Source organism: Haemaphysalis longicornis, unplaced genomic scaffold (genome assembly GCF_048455015.1).
Source record: "Haemaphysalis longicornis isolate Haplotype H1 unplaced genomic scaffold, Haemaphysalis longicornis Haplotype H1 scaffold_1, whole genome shotgun sequence".
NCBI lineage: Eukaryota > Metazoa > Arthropoda > Arachnida > Ixodida > Ixodidae > Haemaphysalis > Haemaphysalis longicornis.
In genome coordinates this window covers 179,681,924-179,709,356 of record NW_027526203.1, presented here as the reverse complement: position 1 = coordinate 179,709,356, position 27,433 = coordinate 179,681,924, and the positions used below count along the sequence as shown (strand labels likewise).

General features: G+C 45.4%; 1 protein-coding gene across 1 annotated transcript in view; it reads right to left on the bottom strand.

Moving 5' to 3' along the window:
• LOC144139812 (RYamide receptor-like) overlaps positions 1–16,873 on the bottom strand; it is a 322,882-nt gene extending 306,009 nt beyond the window's left edge. Inside the window, exon 1 of the mRNA XM_077672068.1 lies at positions 16,373–16,873. Coding sequence (XP_077528194.1) covers positions 16,373–16,869 — 497 coding nt within the window. The 5' untranslated portion in view covers positions 16,870–16,873. The remainder of the gene's footprint in view (positions 1–16,372) is intronic.
• Between the last annotated feature and the right edge of the window lie 10,560 nt (positions 16,874–27,433).

Here is a 27,433-nt window from a genome sequence, read left to right as displayed (position 1 = left end):
CCAATGATTACCCCTTACAAAAATGAAGGAAGCTTACACTCATAGCAACGATGATGGAATAAACGTCGCTGCGGCAGCGAAGAAGAAGAAAATCGGCTGCAATCTGGCACTTAAACCATCGTGATGGTCGTGAAAGTTGCGTACAGCTTCGCTACATTGAAGTCTTACGCAGTAGTGTGAGCTTCCTTCATTTTTTTTTTCACTTCAGTGCGCCGCGGAGGGCATAAAAATGAAAAGGAAAATGAGAGTGTTAGCTTGTATTGCAGAAAAAATGCTAAAAACGGTAGCATTCGGCGGATGAACGGGGGCTGGCAGACACACCGTTCAGTTATCGTGACCAGAAAACTTCAACAAGGAAAGCGTATTGGTACACAGTGGGGATCTGTTGTTTCCAGCCGCCGCCCGACACCAATCTATTAGAATGTGCGTTGGTGGCCGAGCCCTTCCATGGCCTTATAGCTGCTGTGTGGTAATTTAGCTTCACTCTATGCTATATGACAGTGAAATCCTTATTCGCTCGTCTTACAGCCTACCTTCAAAGTTCTTGAGCAAAACCTTGTCGTCGCCACCAATACTATAACAAAAGGTTCTGGGCCCTTCTAGTGAGTTGAAGGAAGTTTTTGTGAACCAATATATGACTGGGCATGAGCCCATGACGAAGCGAATGAGAAATTATCGAAGTGAATTAAGAGGAATCAAAGTGAATTTTGAGGACAGCGCAAGGTGCCATGAATGTGAATTAAGATGAACAAAAGTAAATTGAGACAATTAAAGCGCAATAAAGTAGATGCCTAAGTCAATTGGGATGTATGTTAGTGAATTACGAGTGAAAGCTAATTAAGCTGGATTGAAAAGTCAGGTAACGTGGATCAGAGAGACTTTAAGTGTGTGGAAGAGAATCAATGTGGTTTAGAATAAAGTGGACGACTCAGCAAACTGCTGTCAATATTCGCTACCACCAGGTTAAATGTCGCTGCGACTCAACCACAGAAAATACATGAATGTAGGAGTAAGATTTGAGTTAACTTTGTTCCAAAGGTTATTCGGGAATGGAACACCCTACCTTCGGCAACAGTATTGAGAATGAAGCGTTTTTGAAGGCATTTCGAAATCATCTGCAGATGAGTATTAGTCCAGATTGTACACTGTTATCTTGTTTTTTTCTTGCATTGTATATATTAGGTATGGATCTCCTACTGTTATGCGGGGAATGACGATGTGGATAAGCAAACAAATTTATACATAAATGAATAAAGATGCATAGCTAAGCGAATAAAGTTGATGACTCTATTATGTAAGAGGGAAGAATTAGCGATATACGGGTATGACTTAGCTAGCTGGGCCAACATTAGAGAAAATAATAAATAGTTTAATCATGGGTAATCACGCTGACTAATTATAGTGTGACAACATTGATGCAATACACATTTGTGCAAACGTCACTATAAGGGTCACCGTAAAAAGTCACAACGGAAGAGCTAGAAATATATGTCGACGGTGGACGTTAAAATTTATCCGGTAGAAGCAGCCCACGTCTACAAATGAGCGTACGTATCCTGCCAACGTATTCAAACAGGTGAGTGCCTCGTGAGGAGTCATCAAAGAATGACGCCAGCTTCGTTCGGAGGCGGCTGCTTCCGATGCCAGTTTCCATACAACGAAAAAGCGATGACAATGTTTGGGATCGTAGGGACGCCTCTTAGACGACCGGGTTATGGAGCTTGGTTGGAGGTGATTACGCTCCGTACAATGTCATAGTGACTACGTAAATAGATTCGACCAAGTCTGACCTACCGAGGGACTATAAAGAATTGGGCGGTTGGACATTGAAATATAAAATAATTGCACTGCTGCATTTGCTTGACGCGCTCGTCGTGCTGATTCCCGAACTGTCGTGTCACCGCCTCAATGCGTGTAAAATTGAGGGCGACGCGAGTACAGTGCATATACTGGGCGCCCTCTCCCGCGCAATATCCATCCCATCTACCAAAAGGGGGGGGGGGGCAGGAGGGGGAGAGAAAAGGGCCCGCCCACTCAATAAGAGATAAGAGACTGATCATAAGACTAGGCATTTCATGCATGATGACGACGTGGCCGACTACCTCCACCACGACGCATACGCGGTAACAATCATTGATCGCCGTAATGCCCGTGCAGTTGACTTCTTTCTGTGTCCACCGTCGACCCTGCAATGGCCGAGGAGGCGGCAATACCACTTGCTTTAACGAACTAACAAATCACCACAATTCCAATATCCGATTTGGAAACAGCCATTAAGAATTTTTTGAAGGGAGTCCTCCCTCAGTGAAATCAAAATTCTCACTTAAAATTCTCCTCTCCCCTCAGTAGAACCGATATGATATGACGGCCCATTCAGCTGGTCGAGCGCTCCCTTTCCTAGCCGGCCCCTGCCTCGTCCCCTCGCTCGGTTCCAGATCAGCTAGAGAGAGCCTATTAGGCTATCACGGCATGGCGACCCATTTTCACCTCACCCGCCGAGTATATCCCGCTGCGCATGTCAGTCTTAACAACATAGCGCCCACTGAAGAAAGGTACCTTCTCCTGTTGTGCGCAGCTTCATCGTATGCACCCGGCATGACTTTCCTCCCCAAACTGCCCATCATGCGCCATTCCCTCCACCTTATCCCAAACCATGTGTGCTTGTTCCCAATGATCCGTTCCCTTCTGTAACCTGCGACGAGCAATGGGAGAGGGCGCTCAAAGCTCCGATCCGGAGGTTCAAGCCGGGCTGCCATTGGTGGTGCCAGCCTGTATAAAGCCAGCGGACACAACGTCGCAATAACAGAGTTTGGCTCAAAAAAGTTTACCCCTCTTTTTATATAGGCGGCTAAAGTCTATATAATGAGAATGATCGCGACGAAATGCCGATACTGGTGAGCAACAAAACACCGACAGGCCGCGGATACCGCTGCTAAAGGCGAGAAAACGTGGCCACTGAGACGCAAAGAACGGTTGGCATGGGGCAGGAAGGATGTGCGAGAAACACCGTGCTGCGGGCGCCCAAAGCTGGAGTGAGGCATGCGCACTGGGTTGAGCCTTATGCTCGCGAAGGCGAGGAATGGGGTGCCCACGCATTCTGAAAAATGCCCCGCTGAGTCTTCCGTCAGTTTATCCTGTTGATACCAGTGGCGTAAAACGCGTCGGTGAGTGGCCTGTGGGGGTTGGTGCTGGCCTTCTGGTCAGCCAAGGCTTCACAGTGGCTCTTGGCGGCGTCAGAGTGAACAAGCCTTAAAAGAGGTTCTTTACACGGGTGGCGAGGAACGCGTTTGATGATGCTTTCGCTCACGTGATATTGTGGTAGCTCTCCACCTGGTGCGCAGGCATTTGTAGTGGAAGTCTGCATAGCCAGTGTGAATAAGTCGTCATGATCCCTGCACAAACGCACCGAATGCCAAAAGAGATTGAGGGTCAGTATATCTTACGAGGACACCTATGAACTTCTGATGATGTAATGATTCAGAAAGCATTAGCTTCCGATCGGTGAAGGTGCGCCCTCATTCTTATCGTGATAATTTCTCTCTTCATCGTTTCTTCCTTCCCTTACTATCACTTGACAGATATGCGCATTCGTTTCGCAAAGCAAACAACAGGACATTTAGCGGGAACCCACCTGGCTACTCAACCAATTGTGTCTTCTCTTTTGATCAAACTACTCGTGTAGCTATCAGCACGTCTCTTTTGGACGTTTCAAAGTCAAAGGCGACAATAAATACGCTGAGCCCACCTGTGGTCGCAAGAGTCACATAAGCTGCGGCGGTAATAGAAGAGCGGTCTAGTCTAGCAATTTTGGGGATCCGGGGTTCGAGTCCCAGGTCTATAATTAACCACTTTCTTCAACCTATGTACTTTACTTTGTTTGTAAGAGCATTTTGGAGAAATTTGACGACACTCTGAGTATTGTTTCACCTGCTTATTGTTTGTTGACAATTTCGTGCGCCTTCAAACGGGCTATCATGTGCCATCTCGTTGCTACGATGCCGTAATTTCGAGCTACCGAGTTAGATAACCGTTAATATGTCAAGGCCAGTAAACGAGAGCGCGATTTTTACGCAGCAACAACCGAAATTTCAACCAGCTGTTCTATCCCAGGCGCCGAGGGAAACATGCAGATAAGCGGTCATAACATCGCCCGAAGTGAAATGAACGTGCGCAGAAACTCGGCCGCACGAACACGGTCCCTCTCTCTCTGTAACACACACGCACGCACGCGCAAGTGGCCATGTGTGTATGTGCGTGCGTACGAAGTGAGGAGACCGATGGGTAGTAAATAGAGCCAGAGCCTTGAAGCGTTCTATTGCACGCGTGAGCAGGCAGCGAAAATATCCCCCCTTACCACCGTTTCGCAGCGTTTTTGGCTCATTGTACCAGCAGCGAAACAACAACAACAAAAAAAAAACTTCGCAGAAAAAGGTGTATGTTTGAAAGTATGCCTTTCACTTTGTTGCCAATTCGTTATTTTTGTGGTCAACGAAGCAGACCCAACTATACAATTAGGGACACAAAAGTTTCATCTAAATACCTCAGAAAATATTTCGCAATTTCTATGGAATGCTGTGTTACTCTGCGAAAGCGACGGCGTATCACAGTTTTTAGAGCCCTCGGTGTTGAGCGCCTACAAAAATTTACACGACTGTGGAATTTTCCTTCCCAATTCGAATAGCTCGTTAACCAACATTAGTAAACGGCTATACACTTATAACCAGACAGTTCAGGCGGAAGGATATCCTTGGCATTTAAATTACCGTTATGCTCAAGTTTTTGACACCACAACAAGCTCCTGAGTATGCATTTTGGGAGTAGTGGTGGGTAGCAGACGGGAAAGGTTTTCCTTCGTACAGAGAACAGCTGCAGAAGAGCCGACTTTTACACGTGCGAGCTTATCGCAAATTCCAGTCGGTGAACCCTTTCAGCGCCTTCAAAACGCCACGACGTCTAGCTATAGCCGACGTACCTTTTGATGTGCAGCGAAAGTGCGGGCGCTGTGGGCGAGTGACAACAAAAAATAAACAGTAGAAAGGGCCGCCGACATAGCGGGAAGGAACGAGAATTAGGCTCATATTTGTCGGTACATTTTGCACATATAAGCTGGCGTGGGAAGAGGCTACTAGGACCAGGCGAGGGGAGAGATGGGGTGCGAAGGGGGTGCATGGCTCGCCAGAAAGCGGTCGGACGCGTAAGAGCTGTAAAAATAAAGAACGCATCCTGTTCGCACTCTGCCTGTACTATGCCTTGAATGGCCGGCGCACAAAGGTCCTCGTGGCGCACCGTCATCGTGTTCATCGTTGAGTTTAGCTTTTCAGAAGGGTTTTAGCAGCCACTTTATCCGAGCGCCAGAGCGCGTATGTCCGCAGACGAACTGAAAAGAACTGGGAAGTTTTCCGAGGCTTTTTCTTGAGTTGGTGCCGAGGGTAAACTTAAACCTCTTTCCGGATAATGGGTCCGATGGACCTAAAGGTTGTTCGCTGAGACGGTAAATATAGCAAAAGGTTTCATAACTCATGCGCTATGTATTTTATTTTCCGGGACATCTCCGGGATCAGGTCACACGTGAGGCCAGACTGGTGTGACCGATGGGGCCGGATATGTCCATTTGTAAAGCTGCCATAAAGACCTCAGCTTTAGTCATGGTCGTTGCATCATCCCATTAAAGTGCAGTGGAATAAAGCACAAACGGGGCGTATGGGTGGGGCGTTCCTGACGCGATAATATTCGGACATCTCTTCAATGGCGCGCTACATTTTCCTTGATTTCTTGAGGACAGATTTGCTCGGTTGACAATATTACACCACCACGACATTCAGAGAGCAGTGTTGCTTCTTTCAGTAGGCTGCCAAATATTGATCTAGTTGCAAGCACGTGGTGATCTAACATACCCGCTCGAATAATCGAGGTGGCTCGGTACAGGGGTTTCAACGCGGTTCTAATCTCCCAAATCCCAGATGTGGAGGTGCAAATGCTGCAGGTAATGCTGCCCTGAAGATCAAGAACGCACTCGCGCCTTCCCATAGAGGCAGTCTTTCAATCTTAGCCGGCCTCAATTTATATGTAAAGTTGAACTCTTGTGGCTTCGCGGTGAAAAAAACATGGCATAAGCCAGCCCCTCAGGCACACAGACAAAGTCTGACCAAGAAATTTTAATGCACCCACACGAGTCCAGCAGAGCGAAAAATTCTTCCGGCTTCGGGGAAAAATGTAGAATAACAGACGAGAGCGCAGTGCTTATATAAAACTTTTTCATTATTGAATCGACTTCGTAGAGGGATGAGGGACATGAGGAAAACAGCTGTGTATTCAGCTTCTTTTGTCCCCACGCCTTGCAAAATTCCCCACCCGAGGCACACAAACATTATTATATGACAGCTATTATATCCCAAGACCAAGTACAATTTGTCACTCTTGCGAGAATACAACAAAAGGTAATAAAAACATTTAATGAGACGTATTTATATCTCTACAATTTAAAAAAGAAGTTATATTTAAACAATATCAGGCAAAAATAAAAAAAACTAAATCAAGTAAACACAAAAGGCAACAAAAGACGGAAAATTATGCGACTATACAAGAAAAGGCAAACTGCATACAATAAAGGCAACACTCAAGAAATGACAACGTATATACAATGAATTAGCATTCACTCGAGCAAAGTTAACAGTTCAACAAAAGCTCCCTACATACGTAGACTTAAGTTTTAGTATTCTGAACCACAGCGTCTCGGACATTGTCTAAATCCACTTTGTTTAGAAAAAAAGTTACACAGCTGTTTCTTTCCGGGTAGATACGCGGGTAGGAGATTACGCTGATTTGAACGAATTCGCTTAGGTATAATGTTTGCTTTATAACACTTGTAAATTCGCGGAGGCAAATTTCAATCGTCTCTTTTTTCCGTTGTCACGGCTCATAAACATCTGCAAATGCCTACGAGATTAAAACACTGGCTTTATTCCGCGGTATAAATAAAGTGACCTAGACATTAGACGTACGCGGAAACAGGTGACATAAAACAAGAAGTGAAGACTCCAATATCGCAGACAACCCAAGACATATGTGAAGTTCTTGCTTCATAAATCTTGGGGCCCACTTTTGCCCAAGCGCGCTGATACTAGAAGGATTTGCTTTGCGTCGTTGCGCAGGTAACACGTATTGTACGCACTTGCTTCGCGCTTCACTAAAATGACAATTTCTTGTTCAGATAAAGGTGGAGTGTCATTTGAGCGAAGCTGCTTTCCGATGGAGAATTTTTCAGATTGAAATTTTGGGGAGCTGAAAACGTTCAAAAAGTGGCGCCAAAGGAGGACGCCAAGAAATGGACAAAACATATCGTGGCTTGAAAAGACGTGCTTCAGAAATAAAACTGGAACAGATCGAAAGATAGCAGTTGTGCATAAAACGATCCCACGCGCACAGCTACCTTAACTCGCAGTTACAACTACATGTAGTTCAACGGTAAAAAGCAATTGTTTCAGGATGCTCCATGCTCATTTCTTAGATACTGTGCACTATACATACATTTTCTTTCTCTTTCAGAAGACGATTGTTTTCGTTGTCATTTATCACTACTTCGCCTTGGTAACCAACTGAAAAGCGGTGGATTGGAAATGATGACTCCGTAATTGTTGCGTGCCTGTCACACCTGCACAGCCGCGCTGCCAATTTTGTAGAACATTTTTGAACCTGCACCGGTCGTTTAATTCGAGCGACGACGTTTGTGACTGCAAAACAATTGTGAACCTCGAAGATCGTTTGCAATAAGGTGATTTCTTTTATGTGTGCGCGGGAGTAACTATCTAGGGGTAATTTAGTTATTTGCCATGCACCTACTTGTGGCTTAAAAGGACACTGTAGGCTATAAGCCAGTTTGGTTCAGACGAAAGTTCAGCTGCCCCATAGCCCTCTCAGCATTTATTCGGTGGCGAAAGATGCTATAATTGGCGCTAATGTACCAATTAAAAAACGCGTTTGTCCCTTCGCGCCATTTCATGACATTTCGCGTGACGCAAACCGCGACTGGAAGCGAGTGAGACAGCGGTGTGCTGTAGCAGGAAAAGGAAAACCTACCAAGCGAACGCGAATGGCAGCGCGTCTTGAATTACACCTGCAGATTTATAATTGCTTATGGCTTATGAAAGTTAACAAGTGAAGAAAGATTTACCCGCCGCGGTGGCTCAGTGGCTAAGGCGTTGCGCTGCTGAGCACGAGGTCGCGGGTTCGATTCCCGGCCGCGGCGGCCGCTTTTCTGATGGAGGCGAAAAGCAAAAACGCCCGTGCGTACGAGATTTCGGCGCACGTTAAAGATCCCCAGGTGGTCAAAATTAATCCGGAGCCCTCCACTACGGTGCGCCTCATCGCCTGCGTTGCGTCGGCGCGTTAAACCCCACAATCAATCAAGTGAAGAAAGATTTGACGTATTTTTTTAGAGCTTGTGTGCGAGCTTCTCGTTCGGTTGTTTGTCACGGGACTCTTAGCACATCCCGTCAGTCGTGGTTTTCGTCATCTCTGCGTCCTGGTAGCTTCAAGTTTTGGTCATTTACGGTATCATTCTAAAGGTACTGCCCCAGAGACTGATATATTCATTTCCTGGGGACGGCTATCTATCTATTAAGACATACTTCGGTTTTGTCTTCAGTATCGCTTTAACCCTTGCTATGTGCGAATATTTCGAGTCCGTCGAGCATTTTGTGGCGAACCACTGGCTAATTTGTTTTTTCCTGACCAAGTTTTTCTATAACCTGTGCATAGCGGTACGTTTTAAAAATATCATTCCACATTTGGGTTGAAAAGTACGTTTTGATGCAGCCTGCTCTGTTCAAGTTTAATTATGTGGCACGGTGAAATGGCAATTACAGGTAAAACCTCAGCTAGATAGGACGCTTGAAGATGAAAGGTTTCAGAACCAAGAAATTCTACAGCGGGCCCTCCAGACGCCCACTGATTACCTTGTATGTAAAGCGTCTGGAAATGTTTTCTGTACTGGGGTCCATCAACCTCACTCCCGCTTGAAAAGTGCAAGGGAAAGTAAAAAAGTAATAAGTGAATGTCCAGGAATTTCGGCATAGGTATTTTCTATACCAAAGAAAAATGGGCGGAAAATTGTTCGTGCTGCAGACTTTTCAGTATAACTGTAGCCCCCGAGCCACTGAATGAAGAAAAGTACGTTTAAATAGTCCGTGAATTGTCTTATTCTCTTTTATGCCTTACATTACAGAAAGAAGAAGGGAGCCTTTAAACTATTCTCGTGAATTACCGTCTCCAAGATTATTTTTTAGACGAAATATACAGCCTATGAAGCATTTTTGTTTCGCTACTTCAAGGAATTTTAATAACTGGCGAGTGAGCGTCCCCGCTGGGTAGCTCAAAACATTTAGTCATTTATTACGGTTTTACAGGCTCGACAGAACACACGACCAATCTCGCTCAAAAAGTGGTTGCCTTTGTCTGGCGTTTACTCCGGGCCACCTTTCCTGTCTGTGTGCCGGCCCGCATAAAATGTCGGCCCGCATTAATTCCCTCTGAATCGAATACTTCTTATTTGGAACTGAGATACTTCGATGCATTGCACTAATTTTTGGTGCCAACAATTCACCAGTCCGGCGCGACGAAATTAGAACCCATTCTCAACTCTACGATTTATTGACGATGTTCATGGCTCTGCCTGGGCAGAGGCCCGTTCAAATTAAACGCCACTAAGCCAGCGAGCTTAGCGCGAGCGTGCACCATACATAACTAGCTCACGTGTACGCGAGTAACCATGTAGTCTGTGCTACAGTTCCAGCTCTGGTTTGGCTCAACTTTGTTGCGTCACACTTTTTGTCCATGCGTTTATTTGTGAAAAAATGGCCTTGTATGCCATGATACGTTACGAATTAAAACCCTTATGTCATAGTATAAAGTCAGAAAGTTGGTTTTAGTAAACACGCCTTTGTTCTCGTGGCGACGATGAAGCGGGGAAAAAAAGCACGCAGAAATGCCAGCCGCATGATATAATTTACTATGCAGGTAGCAGAGCGTAATAAACACAGCGCCTATAGTTTTTCCACCGGCTGCCGGAAACATGCCGCTTCGTGAAGTTTCAGAATAGCAGGACACTGGAAAATACGTTTTGTTTTATTAAGATCAGCTCCTATACGCCATCGAAGATTTGTATGGGTGAAAAACCGGGAAAACTCAGTGCAAGTGAGACTGCTCTTTTGTTATTCGTGCATTGTTTTGGTGCCGACTATAACTAGACGCTAAGTGCGCAAAAACGCTCTGGGATCAGTAGGCGATCGTGCGATGGTGTATCCTGAAAGGGCGGGGGGGCTTGGGAGAGTTGGCCATCTCTGGTGCATAGAAGTTTGCGGAGAATGTTTTTAGCATCCGGCATAAGTGGTAACTGACATCCCTCCCCCTACCCAGTCTAAAAATTAAAAAAAAAGAAGCGTATCTCACTTGCGGCAACGTACAGAGGGCAACACCCTTGTCTATAAGACAGGTTTCCTACTTATAGCCTTATCTTGCCTCGGCCGAAAAACATTCGAAGAAAACTATTGTGTTATTCTGAAGTCTTGACCATATATTTTGACCTCAGCGTATTTTGTGACAAGTTTGAGTTCGCAGTTTTTAGAGGTAACCAGTTGAAGTTGAACTCAGTGTTATAGACAAGGGTGTTGCGCACTATACGTTGTATTATTATTATCTACTTCTTGCAGCAATGCATATTAACTCGGCCATGTATGTTTAATTGTGGCAATGAACATAGTGGGTGCCATGGGGCTGGTGATAAACGGTTGGCTATATAATGGCTAATGTTGGTCATTTTTAAGTGCATTGTGTGGTAGGTAGCGAACGTGCCCGACAGACTGCTGGCTCTGGGGCAGCACGTGGCGAGTTAAACATCGTGAAATAAGTTATCGGGAAAGTACTCTCTGTCAGGCATTTCTTGTTGCTTGCATCCAGCGATACGCGTTTCAGCAAAATAGGATCAGTGTTACCGGGCCGTAAAAGGTTCAGGATGCCCCCCTTAACAGAAATTTGGGGAAAGTGACTCGATATGTGGTACGCAGGAAAGACGTACGGCGTACTACTTCTAGTCGAATCGATTGAAATGACTGAATGGCGTTGGTCGTTAACTAAATGGCGTTCGTCGTTGGCGGATAAGTAGCCTTCTATCGGCGTTATTTCGTAACTCAGAGAAAAAAAGGAAGGTGTAATTAAGCTGATTTTCTAGTAGGTATCCAGCAGAAAAGAAAATGCACTGCCTCGCAAGCACCTAAACGTGTTGATGCTTATCCGGAGCAGGATTTAGAAAAATTGCTTGCGCCAAGGTCGAATACTCTTGTAACAGAACAGTGTGTCGGCTTACCACAAGGCACTAAATTATCAGTCGATGTGGTCATAGGGCAAAGAGCAGCAATGATGAGCCCCACGGCATGGTTTGGCTCTAAAAACGAAGTCGCGTCGAAATAACTAGGCAAAATTTTTTTTCCAAGCATCGCAGTGAGAGGAAAGTGGCGCTCTCTGTGCTTCCTGAAGGAAGGTAAAAATATTGGACGACAAGTCGAGAACAACTTGACTAGCTACTGGAAAAACGAGGTTGCGGGTTCGATTCCCGGCCGTGGCGGCCGCTTTTCTGATGGAGGCGAAAAGCACAAACGCCCGTGTGTACGAGATTTCGGCGCACGTTAAAGATCCGCAGGTGGTCAAAATTAATCCGGAGCCCTCCACTACGGCGCGCCTCATCGCCTGCGTTGCGTCGGCGCGTTAAACTCTACAATCAATCAATAAATACTAGAAAAACGTGCCGTCCGACTTATGAAGGGTGGGTCCACTCATTTGTAATCGAGGGATCTAACTCGATATCTGTCATAAAATTCGCTCTGTGTAATGATGAATTTTATTTGTTCTCTTTCTTGTAAACGTAAATAAATGCATCATTTGTGACGATTGATACACTAGACTAGAAATGAAAAGTGGACATTCTTCTAAAATTTAAACATCGCACCAATTACACCACTCCGCGTGCTCAGGGCCTGGTAACACCGGCATAATTGTTTTTCTTACACGAAACTCCACTGTACGTAACTTAAAACTCGAGCTCCAAACGAGGAAGATAATTGACTTGCAACTTCATGAGAATGTACGTGCAGACACTTACTACCAAAACTGTTTAAGCCCGCTGCTGGGAGCTGCGTCAGCTGCACGGTAGACCATACTGCGCTCAAGAAAAAACGGACGCTGTAGGCAGTAGTACACAGCAATAATAGGGACAGTGTTTCAGCCCAATGTAACTACATCTCCCATAAAAAGCCCAAACGTTTCTCAGCAATGGTTAGCAAAACTAACCTAACCCCAATTTAACAGTGTCGGATTGTTGCTTCTCTCAATGACGAGAAAATCCAACCTTCACAAGTATTGTGGTGATCCGTTCAGAACAATAGACGCTAAAACCGAGACGCGGAAAAACAAAACATGCTCACAGTAGTTCCTGTGCCGACAGGCACAGTATAAAAATATATCCAGGCCCTTAATCAGATGCGAAATAAGCACTTAGCACAACGAAGCAGGTTCCTTTCGATGCAAAGCTTAAGCTACAATTTTAAAACATCCTGCGGTACGCTCCCCGGCTAGCAGAGATAAAATCTTGGGCCCTTCAAAAGCAAAATTATGTGATCTCAAAATCATGAAGGCAAAGAAAAAAGAATGGTAAGAAAAACACCTTGTAGAAACTGCATTACAAATAATACATATTGCTGCGGCCGTGTTCACGGGCCGAAAGTTAACCAAAACACTTTCCAAGATAACATAAGAAGCATATGGTGAGGATGGAAACTTCATGCAGACCTGATGAGAAAAAGAGTTCTTCAAAACGAGAGGGATAAAATACAGAGCTCGCTCCTAGTACCACGAGCAAGCTACAGGCTTGTTTTTGGGGTACTGCATACACTTCAATAAATATAAAAGGTCGTCAAAATTAGGATTACGTTAGGACCCTTGGCTTCGTTGCCATAGTAAGAGCACAGGTTGATTCAATAAACTGGGTGAAGCGCGTTTGCCTTCTGCGGCGTGAAAGTTCACCTGTAAGGCTGTCCGGCACCTAGGCTTGGTTAGTAGACTTGCGAAACCCTTACAGCGAATGTTGCTTACAGTTGTCCTTAGTTTTGTGCAGGATTTATGAAATCGTTGCGGGAGGTGGTTCCACAGTGTTTAATTTAATGGGCATGGTTTAATTGAACAAGTCAGTGGTTCATCGCCACTTTAATACACCCTTCTCCTGTTACTGTTGTGCAATCAACTGTTTTATTTTAGTAAGGAGGCTTGCACATTATGAATGCCACAAGAAAGAAATCTCTCCCTCTGGCGCAAGCCCGTGGAAAATGTAATGGTAGTGCAGTAGGGGTTGCGCAAAATTGGAAACTGTTTTAGGGATAATGAACACACCTGCATTTCAAAATCAACGTTTGGGGGAAAACAACGTAAGTTGGGGAAAAATGGTGGCAGGACATTTCAATTGGCATGATTAGAACCCTGCGCAACGCCACTTAGGCAGCTTATCCATTGAGCCATAGCCCTCCGATGACAATGACAGCGAACGTGCCTGCTTGCTTGCAATATAGGTCTTCGACGGCGATGCAGTTATGTCAGCACTCCCACCAGGCAAATCTACCGCTCTTAGTCAACGCTGGAAATTGTACGGTTTAGGTTTCTCAGCTGATATAGCAACCATTTCTTATTAACGGTACAATTTATGCTACCCACAGAACTCATTAACATCGAAATAATTATGAAGGGTTGGCCGTCAATTTCACACGCATGCAGACTGAAAGGTCTGCGGAAGTTTTTAAACCTGCCAAGACCGATTGATTGGGAAATCCAGGACTTCTTTCTATAGTGTGATTCATTTAGCTGAAGTTTCTGCTTCGTTCAGCCTTTTCATCGTCGATAGAAGTGTGCGAGCAGTATCTTGAACGCGCAAATTCACCCCGACAACTTGCATTAAATACTTACGGTGTGAATGTTTGGCGTTCTGTCTGTTAGATCCGCTTAACGGAGCAATATCGAACGAAGTATAACCACTTTTGCTGCATCTATGAAGTGCTGTCTTTCTTTCCCCGCGGCAAAATATATGCTCGGTTAAATTTTAAAGAGCACCGAATCGTAGTGCCTTAAATTCGAGTTCCCCCAAACAGCTCATTTATTTTTGCTCTTTCAGAGAGTGCACCCGACACCTCCCTGCTGTATGCTACCAATTGTTCTAAATGAGTTTCTTACGAGTAACGTAAACGCAGAGCACTCTCCTCGAAATTTAGTTGGATCATTCGGCGTGCATAACGAGCCTTTTTAAAATAATTTTTGTTTTGTTTTTTGAGGGTTCGAAGTCTACTCACTTAGAGCTGATTGTATAACATCCTTAATGAAGTACTGTGCAGGGTGTTATCAGAATTGAAAAGCTTTCGGGAGCATGTAAAGGAGGGATATTATTGCGCATCGGGCATGCTTCCCGGCTTTCATAAGCTGTATGCCGTTCGACAGAGCTGCTCGCGAGATTAGTTGGTTTTGCCCGAACCGCGAGAGATTTAAAGTGGTATAATAAAAGGGCGCCTGGTTGTAAGTGACCCATTAATTTTCACTGAACAAATATAAGAAGAAAAAAAGCTGACGCTTAGGTTCTTTTTCCGAACTGCTACATGCCGTGAAATGAAGCCGGTAAGTCTATTGCAAACAAAAAATAAGTTAGCTTATGTATTGTTTAATAAATGAATGTCTCATTGAAACAAACTTTGCGCTCTTGGCAGGCACTAGACGAAAGGTATCAGGAAAGGGAGGAAGAAAATTATAGAAAAAAACATCTTACCCCCATTTATTATCTGGAAATGTCAAAGAAGCAGAAATGTAGTAAAAAGGTGTGTTTACTACATTTTTACTTCAAGGCGGACCTGTTGAGAACCCTATAAAGAAAATTTCCACCAGAACGCTGACACTCGCATTTTCGTAATATTTATATTTCACAACCGGGAAAATAAATTGGGGCATTATTTCCACGTATAGAAAAGCAGAAAGTTCGTATTCTTCATAGCTAGCTTTTTAATTAGTTTATAACGTCGGAATCGCTTAGGCACATCTGGAATATTTCTAATACCGAAAATTACGACATAGAACGTATAATTTACACGTTCTTATTAGCAAAACACTGGCTGAAAAAAATATCATAAGCTTTACATCGTTACTTTCTTTACGTTCACGAAGCTATAAATGCGCTGAATAAAACACAATTTTCTTCATCTTAGTTCAATGGTAAGCTTTCAACACGGGCAGAATACCTACCGTTAGGCTTCTAGGGGCCTGTGAGGCTAATTATTGAATTTTATCCTCATAAAAACGACATAGGCACGGAATACGAGATCAACATTTCATACTGCACACTCTAAGGGCTCAGAATTTTGCACCCAGTCGTAGCTATACGAAAAGGGTTGCGATAAAATACACGGTTTAGAAAAACGCCTCCAGTGAACAGACTTTTGACGGGGTTGGAGCGTTGAGTTCATAGTTGCATTGTTAGTAATAGCTGCTGAGGTTTCCCCAAAATAACACTCTGGAATGTCCCAAAATCTTTCCAACTTTCGGAGTAAAGCAATGAGAGTTGGGTGCATCGAACCGATTGTTCTCGCGAAAAAATTCCCGTGGGTCTGCTTCGCAGCAGTGCACTTCACTTACCAATCCCTGTGCCGAAGGGAGCAAACTGGGAATATGACGAAGACGCACAGCAGAATAAACAGTCCGAAATGGGGTCGGTGCTGTGACATATCGCGCAAAGTAAAACATCAATATTGGAAGGTGCGATGTCACAGTGCCGACGACATAATTTGAGTCAAATCTTACATGCGGGGCTCCGTCATTGATCTACTTTGCTGCTTTGGTCGCAGTCATTGGTCTTTTATGTTCATTATGCGGAAGCAGACTTTCGGGCGCTTTTGTGAGTGCTGCATCAGATCCATTGCTAAACGTGCCATGTGCAAAGCACACTGCATCATTCACGGGAGAACACCACGAAACAACGCGGCAGTTGGTCAACGTCACCGCGACATGCATACTATATACGTTCCTACTACAGGTTCTGCCCGCAGCATTAGAAATGAACTTGCGCTGCAGCTTCATTACCGTAAATAAATGAATGTCGAGAGTACGTACAAGCTAGTAGAAGAAAGCTAGAACATTCGAGTAACGCTTTCGCCAAACATTTATTGTCTGGCGGAAGTGACAAGGTTGAATTCACGATGTTTTTGTCACAGTGTTTTTCCATCCATTGCAACGACACACATATATATAAGAAAAGAAAAATATAGAGGAAGAAATGCCTGAACCGACAAAGCTGACTCACCGATCGACGCCGATTGCCGTGAGTGTGTACACGGAGACGATGACTGAGACGTGCTGCATGAAAAGCACGACCGGGCAGAAGAGTGGCTCGAAGATCCAGCGACCCAGCATGAAGTCTGTGTAGGTGAACGGGATGGAGAACACGGCCATGGCGATGTCCGACAGGGCGAGGTTGACCAGGAAGAGACGCAGCTCGCGCGACGACCGCCTTCCGAGGACCAACACCACGATCACCATCACGTTGCCGCCCAGCGCCAGCAGAGCCGTCAGGCTGTACAGGGCGATCAGGAACGCCTGGAGTTCGAATCCCAGCGCGTTCATAGGGGGATAGTCTTCGGCTGAAAGGTTACCGCGCACTGTTACGGCTGTAGAGTTCTCTTCGGGTGACATCCAGGATTCAGAAGTTACCGCCACCTCTGTTGCTACGTGACCCCACGCTGCAGATGAATTCCCCTGGGTCGGTGCGACCGCCTGGATCATCGTTTCCGCCGCAGTCATCGCCAGGGCCATGGTCAAAGCCTGTGTAAGCGACAGCAATAATAAGGATATTGCGCGCTCAGTATATTTCTTTTGTATATATTCCATTGGGTGCGAGTAGTTTGATTTGGAGGGCTAGATTTTTATTCTGTTTTGCTAATTACGACGTATCTAAAAATGTAACGTGCCAACTTGACTCTCAGTTTATATTTACTTTTATCGGAGACATCAGGAAAACCTCGTTGATTAAGTGAACTTCGGATTCTTTAATGGCATGCGAAGATCGCTCAAAGAAACTGTGGTTACTATGAATTACCAGCAGCTGAGACAAGCGATATGACTAGTTTTAATTCAGCCACATTTGCCCACCAGCCTATATATCGCGCTATAGCCTTCTAAAGAGCACTTTCGTTAAGTCTGACACCAAAGCCATGGACGTGCTTCGTTGAACACAGCGTCACAATGTCTACATAGAAAAAAAACTGAAAAAAGCACTGACGCGTGCTGCAGAAAAAAATTTAAGTCAGCAGAAGTTGAAGAGCAGTTACGGCACTTGACAGAAGCACTGGGTGAAGTTTTGTCGAAGCTGTAAACGACGGTACAACATAATTTCGGATGTAAACATCAGGTCGTTAAGCAGCGATGACAGCGAGAACTCCCGTAGATATCCGTTTTGTACAACTGTACGCAGTTAGAATATTGCGTGCAGCACAGGCGAATTTCAGCGCGGGGCCCTAGTGATCTTGAAAGAATTCGAAGTATGAACGCTTTGAGAGTGCATCGACGGAAGAGTTTCTTGGGAAAAAGCAGTGCAGTAACAATACTGGTTTACCTGTCCTGAAACGGGAACAGTTCCTGAAGTGCGACGACACGGATGAAGCGAAACGTCCCAAGAAAAGAACGCGCTACTGATCGAGCAGCTGGCGAACGATCCGCGCCAGGCCCCAAGCGCGGAGCCGGGCCAAGTCGGGCGAGGCCGGACGCCTTGCGGGACGGAAGACACAGCGGGTTCTAACCGCGCGCTGGAGGCCGCGTTTCGCTACGAGTCAGGGAATGGCTATCCCTGCTGTTTTGTTAGCGTCGCCCTTTCCCTCTTAAAGCACTCCCCTCCCCAACCCTCCCTTACCCACGCGAGCGCGAGCATTCGTACCCGCGGTTGCGCCTGCAGCAGGGCAGGGGGCGCGCCTGTCGTAAGTGAGCATCGGCTCTGAAAGGACGCGCGCGGACGACGGGGCCGGGCGCGTTCTCAGCGGTTACTCCCATTGTCAGCTATTTATTTATTTATTTATTTATTTATTTATTTATTTATTTATTTATGTTCCTAATCATTTTCTGATTTATTTATTTATTTATATTCTAACGTTATATTCCTACATTTTACTCGTTTACACATCTTCGTTTCGCTTACTTTAAAATGGTTCATATAAACTGAATCAGCTTAATCGTGTGGCTTCCAGCCACCCAGTTCCTGAAGAAAAAGCGTTAACTTCCCATGGGCTGGCTGTAAATAGTGCTAAATAGATTGTGGTTGCACAGTTGCCAGCACCAAGTCATCATGGGAAATATGAAATAAGCAACGTATCAGTTGCATTCATTTGAACTGCATGCTGTAAATGTGATCAGAATGTACGCTGAAAAGGGTAGCATTACATTGGGACACTCCAGCTCCTGCGAAATGTAATGGTGTAAACGCGATATATGCCTGTAGCAGCCCCAGAAAGCGGTAGCCATGTTTTCACGAGCAGCTTCGTGCAGATAAGTAAAGACACAGACACCTGGACAACACTTTTTTTTTAGCGCTTGGCTGTTAGGCTTACTCAATGCACGCACGAAAATGGGTCATGAAAATGGTAAGCTAAGTGTGCCCTCTACCAGAGGACTGCTGCGGGCAGCCCCATTTCTTTCTGTCAAAAACTGCGGTGTGCTGTACTGAAGGGTAGCACTTCCAAGGAAATTGGGAAGCATTTACAGCAAATAAAGTTGGGAACAAAACAATTGCAAAGAACACCAAATTGCGTTGACAGCGATGTGCTTTTTATCTGTCGACCGGTGCAGCGCGTGCCATCTCGCTGTCCGTGACCATCGAGCCAATCGCACGCTTATCTTGAGGCGGGCTGTAGGGGTATGCGCTGTCGGGAAATTGGGACACATAGCTACAGACGCTTGTGCTTACTGCAGAGTGTACGACGTCGTTATCTCACCCAACTACCGAAAGTAGAGCTGTAGGACCTATTTCTCCTTGCTACGCGTTTTCTTGCCGAAGCCTTCCCGAAAAACGATGGCTCTCTCAAACCGTTTATTTCTGGGTCATGCCGCAATTTTGAACAGCCAGAAAAATTAAGTTTCTGTTCCACCCTACTGCCATAGGTATTTGTAGATTGGTTTACTTCTGTGAAAACGTAGTCGCTGCGATATCCATACCGTTTATTTCTGGGTCATGCCGCAATTTTGAACAGCCAGAAAAATTAAGTTTCTGTTCCACCCTACTGCCATAGGTATTTGTAGATTGGTTTACTTCTGTGAAAAAGTAGTCGCTGCGATATGCATCACCTCAGAAAACAGGTAGAGTGGTGAACGTTCCTTGGAGTAATCACATTGCTCTTATGTTAGCTACACTTTTTGCTATTAAGTTTAAGTCGTACTTGCGGTATAATATTTCCCATCATAAACCCTTTCCATGTGGTGTTGTGGCCACCTGTAAACACCATGTGTTCCGTTAGCCCGGCCCAGGACACAAAAGGGGTTTACTGTCATAAAACGCAAGTAAAACTTCGCTTCTCAAAAAACCCTTATTACGCGACCTTCTGTTTCCCAAGGTGTAAACGAAGATTCCAAAAGCAAATAATCTGAGAAGACATTCTTGTTTTGTATTAAGGTGTTTTTTGCATACTTGCGCCGGACTACATGGTTATGTTTGCGTCTGGAATCATAGGTGTATTGAAGGACTACTGGATCGAGTTAATAATAGAGCCATTGTGTACCGTAAGCAGCTAAAAATTCAATTTTTATCGATCGCCCAATTGCTTTAACACGCGTTGCGAGTAAATCACCAGAACAAAATAACCACAAAGACGCCAAGTAGTTATTAACATCCGTCGAGTATGTCTCTTACCCCCATTGTTTCCCGGGGAGTTTTCAAGGACAGCTCAATTTTTTGCAATAGTTTAGCATATAGATTTACTAACTATTGAATTATTTAAAGATTTCCCACTCAAAGTTGAGCATTATACGGACTTAAATATGCTGAAACGGTGCCGCACTGGAATTGGATCTCATTTTTCTTGTCACTTGTTACCACAACAGCCGTATGTTGTGCAGAGAAAAACTCGATCAAAAGTTTCCGATGTGTCTTCAGTGCACCCCAAGATTCAGTGCTCGGTCCATTCGTGTTATAGAAGAAAAAGTTGCGAATATCGGCCGAAAAAGGGGAAATCACGAAAGCATTTGTCACTCAAAATGGCGTATTTCCACCACGAACTGCTCCTATTTCTCATTTTTAATATTGATTTCATAGACGAATCAAATGTCAAACCCCTACTCTATACTGACTACAGTGCAGGATACTCCCTAATGGAATTTCAGATTGCAACTTCAAAGTAAGGATTTGAATAGCTAAAATCAAAAAGCGTAACCTGTATTTTCATAAATCCGTGTACATTAAAAAAAGCTTTTCTGCGTTGTCTCTAAGGTTTACAAAATAAGGATTACAAATTTATACATGCTCAAAGAACCCATACATCCTTGTATGGTATCTGAGAACATTTGTTGGGCTGTATTGACCATTCCTCTAACAAACGAGTTTGAAACATTTACTACATAATGCGATTCATACTCATTCATAAGGTCACAGGAAAGTCCTGGCACATTAAGTCCAAGTTTCGCCCTCCTGGATTATGCAAACAACATCTGGTATCCTGATTTCGCGGCTTTTGTAGACATCGGGAGGGGGATATAAACTGAGCCTGCGAGGTACATTCGCAGTAGTGATGATTCAATTGAGGTTTTCTGCAGGTTGATAGAGAGGTTTATACCATCACGCATATTACCGAAAATATTTTGACACACTGCTTGCGCTCTATATTCTACATAATTAAAAAAAGAAACTACATAGGGTTATGCCCTACTCTGCAATGCCCCAGTTCGGCCCGTTTGTGGCGGGTCGTGAAGCTTGTGCTTTTCGAGCGCACCCCGGGCCTGCTGGACGGCCCATAGTTGAGTGTCCTTGTCTTTACACTGTACTGCACTTTGAAGTTCGGGCGGGTATGTCCTGGAGGTAGCTTCGTTCGGGAACCTGGCACAGTCCCACATGATGTGCCATTGGTCAGCCGGTCCCACTGAGCAAACACTGCACACACCACTCGGATAGAGTTCTGGGTGAAGAACGCGTCGAACTGCCGGGGTTGTTTTAGCTATAATGTGAGTGCGAATGCGTGAGCCTACCGGTTTACGCCAGATTAAAATTAACACTGCCTCTGATACAGCGACTGTAACATTCAAGGTCTCATTAAAGCAGCGCAATTTTGATCACTATGAATATATTCGGCTTCAGTATTTCAGCCGCCGTGGTGGCTTGCTGGCTAGGGCTTTATGATTTCGCTACATAGCCAGGAACGCGGATTCAATCGCGGATACGGCAGCGGTTTTTCTAATGCAGGCGAAAAACCAAAACGCGTTGCCGCGATTTCGGGGCGCATTGAAAATCCTCAGGGTGTCCAATTACTCCGTAGCCCTCAATTATGTCCAGCAGTAGCTCCAACTCGGAAAAGCCGAAAAATGCATATAATCATTTACGAGTTATTTATTTGTATTGTACATTTTTTCGTAAATTTGTAACCCAAATATGCCGCTTTCTTTCCCAGTGTGAGTCTGTTTTAACGTGCGCCGACGGGCTTCAGCGGCGAGAACAACGAATCAAGGCGTTGTTCATACCGTGAGACTTTATTCATACCGCGAGACTTCTAATATAGGCAACCTTTTATGTGCCTCTCCCTTTTACAGCGAAGCTGTCTACGGCTAGGGAAAACTGATCGCGTAGCAGCGAACAGAAAAAAAAAACTTTCCAAACTATAGCTTGCGCATGCGTAAAAGATAGAGACTGCCAGAGGTGCCAAGACACAAAGGGAAAGAGAACGTCGGGACCTCTACCGCTGAATCGCCCGACTCCCAAGTGTTTGTGAGGCATGGTTGGTAAGTGAAGAAGGGAATGCGAACACCCGCGCAGCGGATCTCTTGTTGGTACAATGAACGGCGCCGCGAGCACCGGCGGGGTTGTGACCGTCGCCTCGCCATCACCGACGCGGCGGTGAGAGAACGAGAAAGCGGCGTTGCCGCCAAGTTGCGGCCAGAGACGCAGAAGGGGCTGAGACACCGAGCGCAAGCGTCAACGCCCCGCCGATACGGCGGCGCGGGAGGAAGAACGGGCCCGTGACATCGAGTCAGCAGAGTCTAGGTGGCGACGAAGCTGTGACAGATCAAACTAAACTACAATGTGATGAATAGAGACCACAACTTTAGGCGAAATGCCTATTTTTTCCATGAGTCCGTATCAAGCCTATTTAACCTATAAGCATGAACATAGGGAAGGGGAGAATTTTAAGCAATAGTTTATTATGCCTATAAGTGCCTATTTTGACTATATAGGCTTTTTAGCGCGTATGCTCTCTATATGGAACTATATGGGCTTTTTAGCGGATAAGAATGCTTTTTTGTGTTATGTGTGCCTTTTCTGGTTTTTATAATCGATGGTCTGCTATGACTGTTCTCGCATTAGAAGCCCGAAACGGGATGCTTGCCGCACGCTGTTTGCAAGAAAAATCCGCGAGGCGTGTCAGACACGCCGAGAAACGCAACCCGTACGTGAACCACCGCCACCTCCACCTCGCCACACCGGCCGAGCCGACAAAGGCTCATACGTATCGAAACCGCAGCCAACCTGACGACGTAACCCCTGATAACACGAGCTCTTTTGTTCAATGTCCTTCTGACACGCTGTGTCCGTGGACCAACGGCGAAAACTTTTGTCGATGTGACCTATCCATTGTTAATGAAATAAAAAACAAGTCATCATCATCATCATCATCATCATCATCATCATAACAAGCCTATCTACGCCCTCTGCAGGGCAAAGGCCTCTCCCATTATTCTCCAATCACCCCGGTCTTGGGCCAACTGTGACTAATGTATCCCCGCAAACTTCTTGATCTCATCTGCCCATCTAACGTTCTGCCGCCCCATGCAACGCTTGCCTTCTCTAGCGATCCACTCTGTTATCCTTAATGACCAACGGTTATCCTGCCTTCGCATTACATGCCCTGCCCACGTCCATTTCTTCTTCTTAATTTGTACTAATATTTCCTTAACACGCGTTTGTTCCCTGACCCACTGCGCTCTCTTCTTGTCCCTTAATGTTACACCTATCATTTTCCGCTCCATTGCCCGCTGAGTCGTTCTCAATTTAAGTTGGACCCTCTAAGTGAGCCTCCAAGTTTCTGCCCCGTAGATGAGTACCGGTAAGATGCAGCTTTCATACACTTTCTTCTTCAGGTGACAATGGTAGGCAGCTATTCATTATCTGAGAATTTCTGCCGTATGCACTCCACCCCATTCTGATCTTTCTAATTATCTCTGCCTCATGGTTGTTATCCGGGGTCACAACTTGGCCTAACTAGATATATTCCCTTACCACTTCCACTGCCTCGCCAACTATCTCAAACCGCTGTGCTGTCCCGAGGTTATTGATGATTACTTTGGTTTTCTGCATATTAATTTTCAGGCCCACGGGTCTACTGTGTTCGCCCTGAGCGGAAAGCATGCTTTGCAATTCGTCCCCCGAGTTACTTAGCAAGGCAACGTCATCAGCAAATCTGAGGTTACTGAGGTATTCTCCATTAACCCTTACCCCCACCTGTTCCCAATCAAACGTTCTGAATACTTCCTGTAAACATGCTGTGAATAACATTGGAGATATTGTGTCTCCTTGTTTGACGCCCTTCCTTATAGGTATTTTACTGCTCTCCTTATGGATGATGATCGTAGCTGTGGACCCATTGTAGATACCCTCTAGTATTCTTACATAATGCTCATCTACCCCCTGGTTTCGTAATGCCTGAATGACTGATAGGGTTTCCAATGAAGCCAATGAACGAGACAAAACCGAGCACATGCCACTCAATAAGAAAGGCGTCTCCTAGGGGAAACCACTTGCAATTCTAACGCACCAAAGTTTTAAGGTGACCCCACGGACAGGTGCACAGTCAGCCGCCGATTACGGGTACACCAACGGCCGCCAAGATGCAGCACATGTAGGACGAATAAGGAACGAGAAGCAGAGCTTATAGGAATGACCATTTCGGCCCCTTTGAAGTACTCCAGTCATAACAACCATTATTTGCCGCGCCGGCTAACCTTCAACGGAATTTTACAACCTAGCCATGAGGGTATTAGTTGCGAAAGATGTTGCGTGCTGTCTAATGTTGATAATCGGTATTTAGTGCGTAGTTCCCCAATAGTGTTATTTCCGCAGCTTTCCTAGTCATCTGCACCTGCAGAACAGAAAAGCTGAGTAATCTGTCCGGAATTATTGCACTTCCCTGCATTATCCATTGGATTCGTCGCTGTTGTAAAGAACTGAGGAAGTCGTTCCGCTCTGTCAACGAACAAATACTTGAAGTTAAGATGTTTCTTCGGCCCGGTGTTGTGTCTTCGAGCAGGAATTGCCGATTGTACCTCTTCCACCCGAGCGCGTTGTTACCCCTTAAGAAATCGGATAAGGGCAGAACGCAACTGAACAAACACTCGCTGTGAACAGTTTTGGAGTCGACCAAAGCGTCGAAGCCCAATTTATTTGCACCGCACTACACTTGAACGTGACTTGGCACATTCGTGTACTGATTTCACCGTCTTTGCAGAAAGCATTTCCGCAGCTGAGAGCTTGGGTGCCACTTTGACTAAGAATGCTGAGCTCATTTCAAAGGTCCGGGATAGATCCGCCACCATCCCCAAAGGACTAGTTCCTGATACAGCCATTTCTGTCGGGTAATCTGCCATTCCGCCTGACATAACGTTTCTGGATTCCCTGCGCTAAAAGAACTGCCGAAGGTTCTGACCACCACACACTCTGATATTCCAGATGGAATCAGGTCATGGAGTGTCCCGAAGTATAAGCGTGCTTCCCCAACATGAGTGAGCGTTGAGTGTTGTTTTTTTCGCACGCAATTATTGACTATAATGAGGTACAACTTGAAGTAAAAATCATTGAGAGGGGTCTGGATTGTCATGGCTTTCTTTTGTTATCATATCGAATAAACAGCGCGAAAGAGACGGGACGAAAGAAAGATGAACAACGACACAGCGCTGAACACTCAACTGGATTTTATTAGAAAATGCACACATATACACTACTGTCTGATGTACCACGTGGCTTCATATCTTGTCCACTTCGATTACAACACAAGTTTCGATATTACCCGACAAAATCAACAACGACAGTATGACATCAACCCATTCAACAACGACTGCAGCGCAGCACAGTGGGCTCGGCTAGCTGTATTAGGAAATAGTTACTGAACTTTTTCCCAAAATAGTGATACGTTCCACTAACCCTGATAGCAAGAGACAGCGAATTAGTGGTCTGTGCGGATGCACAGCCACCCAGCCCACCTAAACGTGAAAGTGTCCTCTAAACGTGAAAGTGTGCTAACTATGTATTGTTGTGCAGATGCTTCGTGTTACGCGTTAGGGGGTGTGGGGTAATTGGCCGTGAATGCTTACGTGATTGTGCGCTCGTAGCTTTAGGTCCGTGATGCAGCACTCACCCAAAGTCTTTGGGTCCAAGTGTTAGTATTTTAGCAGTTACACATCGCCAGCTTGAGAGCCACGAGCTATATGCTTATCAGAAGTGGGAGAAATGTTCATGACAGGCGATATGTTTCAAGCCAACGAAGCCGCAAGCTCCGGCGCAGCTACTAACTCTGATGCGAGATAATTGCAAGTTTTTAAAATGGCTAGAAATAATTTCCTGCTCAATAGAGGTCGTTTCTTTTCGTTTTCTTCTATATTACGGAGACTACGCGTTACTTCATGCCCCCAAGCATTCTGATATTCCAGATGGAATCAGCTCCCGACATATGAGGGTCGTCATTGTCAACCTCATGCAGAAAAACACTCACCCCGGCAGAGGTGAGTACGCGGGCTCGTACTCACCTGCACAGCCCCTCTGGACTAAATAAAAACGAATATTTTGGTCTGTCTGGCTGTATTCCATCTGTCTGTCAGTCGATGCAACTGCGCGGCCAAAAATACATTAAAAAGGAATATTGAACACAAAGTACATATACGGCACGCAATTCCAAACTATTGAAATGGGTGCCATGGCTTATACATGTTGACATAATTAATCCCAAAGTACAGCTCATACATATTTCAAGCAAAATATATATACAATACCAAGAATACCACCGTTTTGGCAATAAAGAACATTTGTTGAAACCGTTTTAACGAAAACAAAGAGCAAACGCGTTTAAATGTTGTCAAAGAAAAGCTAGACAAAAGCAAGCTATTAAACAAAAGATTTGGCGTGAACTGTTCCTAGCACAACACTGAAACGGTCCGAACAGATGGCGCGTGGACTGTGCGAACACGGCAATATTAAATTGAGTTGAGTAAACGTTCACTTTTCATAGCAGCTCTCACGGGAGCAGAGAAAGGGGAGAAGAGTGTGAATGGTAGGTGAGGAGGGAGGAAAGAGGCAGGTACGCGGCCGCGGCCTCAGACGGCTACCGTTTTTCATTTGCAGTAAAGAAACCAGGTACGCGACCTTTTTCTGCGAACTACCTTGTTCATCGATATCCAATATGTGCAAGTCAGGCCCACGTAGTGGCGCTAGACAACGTGAAGGAGAAAGCCGGAACAGTCCACCCCAGAACCTTGGGCTTTTTGCCGTGAACTCTCGCGAATGCCATCCACTTCCCAAATCTGACGTCATTTGCTGTAAACAACAAGGCTGGATCGTGTGGTCAACACGGGACAATATCAGCAATTTTTATGTTGTAGGGCGCACGTTCTGTCTTTTCCGAGCGGCAATTACCCTGACGTTTCCGAGAACTATTCAGCAGGGTGTGCGCCTGTTTGCTAAGCAAATGGGCGTCCCGACCCGCACCGGTGAATTCGCGTCGTTACTAGCCGTAAAGCCACCGCAGCCCCTCAATATATTGCGCGAAGCTGTTCTTACTGAGCCATGTCCCTGTAAGAGACAGGAACGCCCAGTTTGATAGCTAGCGTCGCAAGCCCCAGGTGCTTCAAGTGTGTTCTGCAGGCTGGCTTTCATAGGACACGCGCGTCGCAATAAATAGGTCACGTGAGACGAAGGCTTCAGTGGACGCACGTGTGTAGATACTTCGACGTCAGCGGTGCATAACTAATGTCGTCCCCAAGCGCAATTTTCACGTAACGACGTGGTCATAAAAAGCGGGTATCGGTTGAGCCATTGTCCGGATGGCCAAGTATTTTCATTAATGAGCCGAGCGGCGTTACGGCTAACGAAGCTTTAGTTGCCTGCATACGAAGGCTGTTCTCAGAAATGGTACAA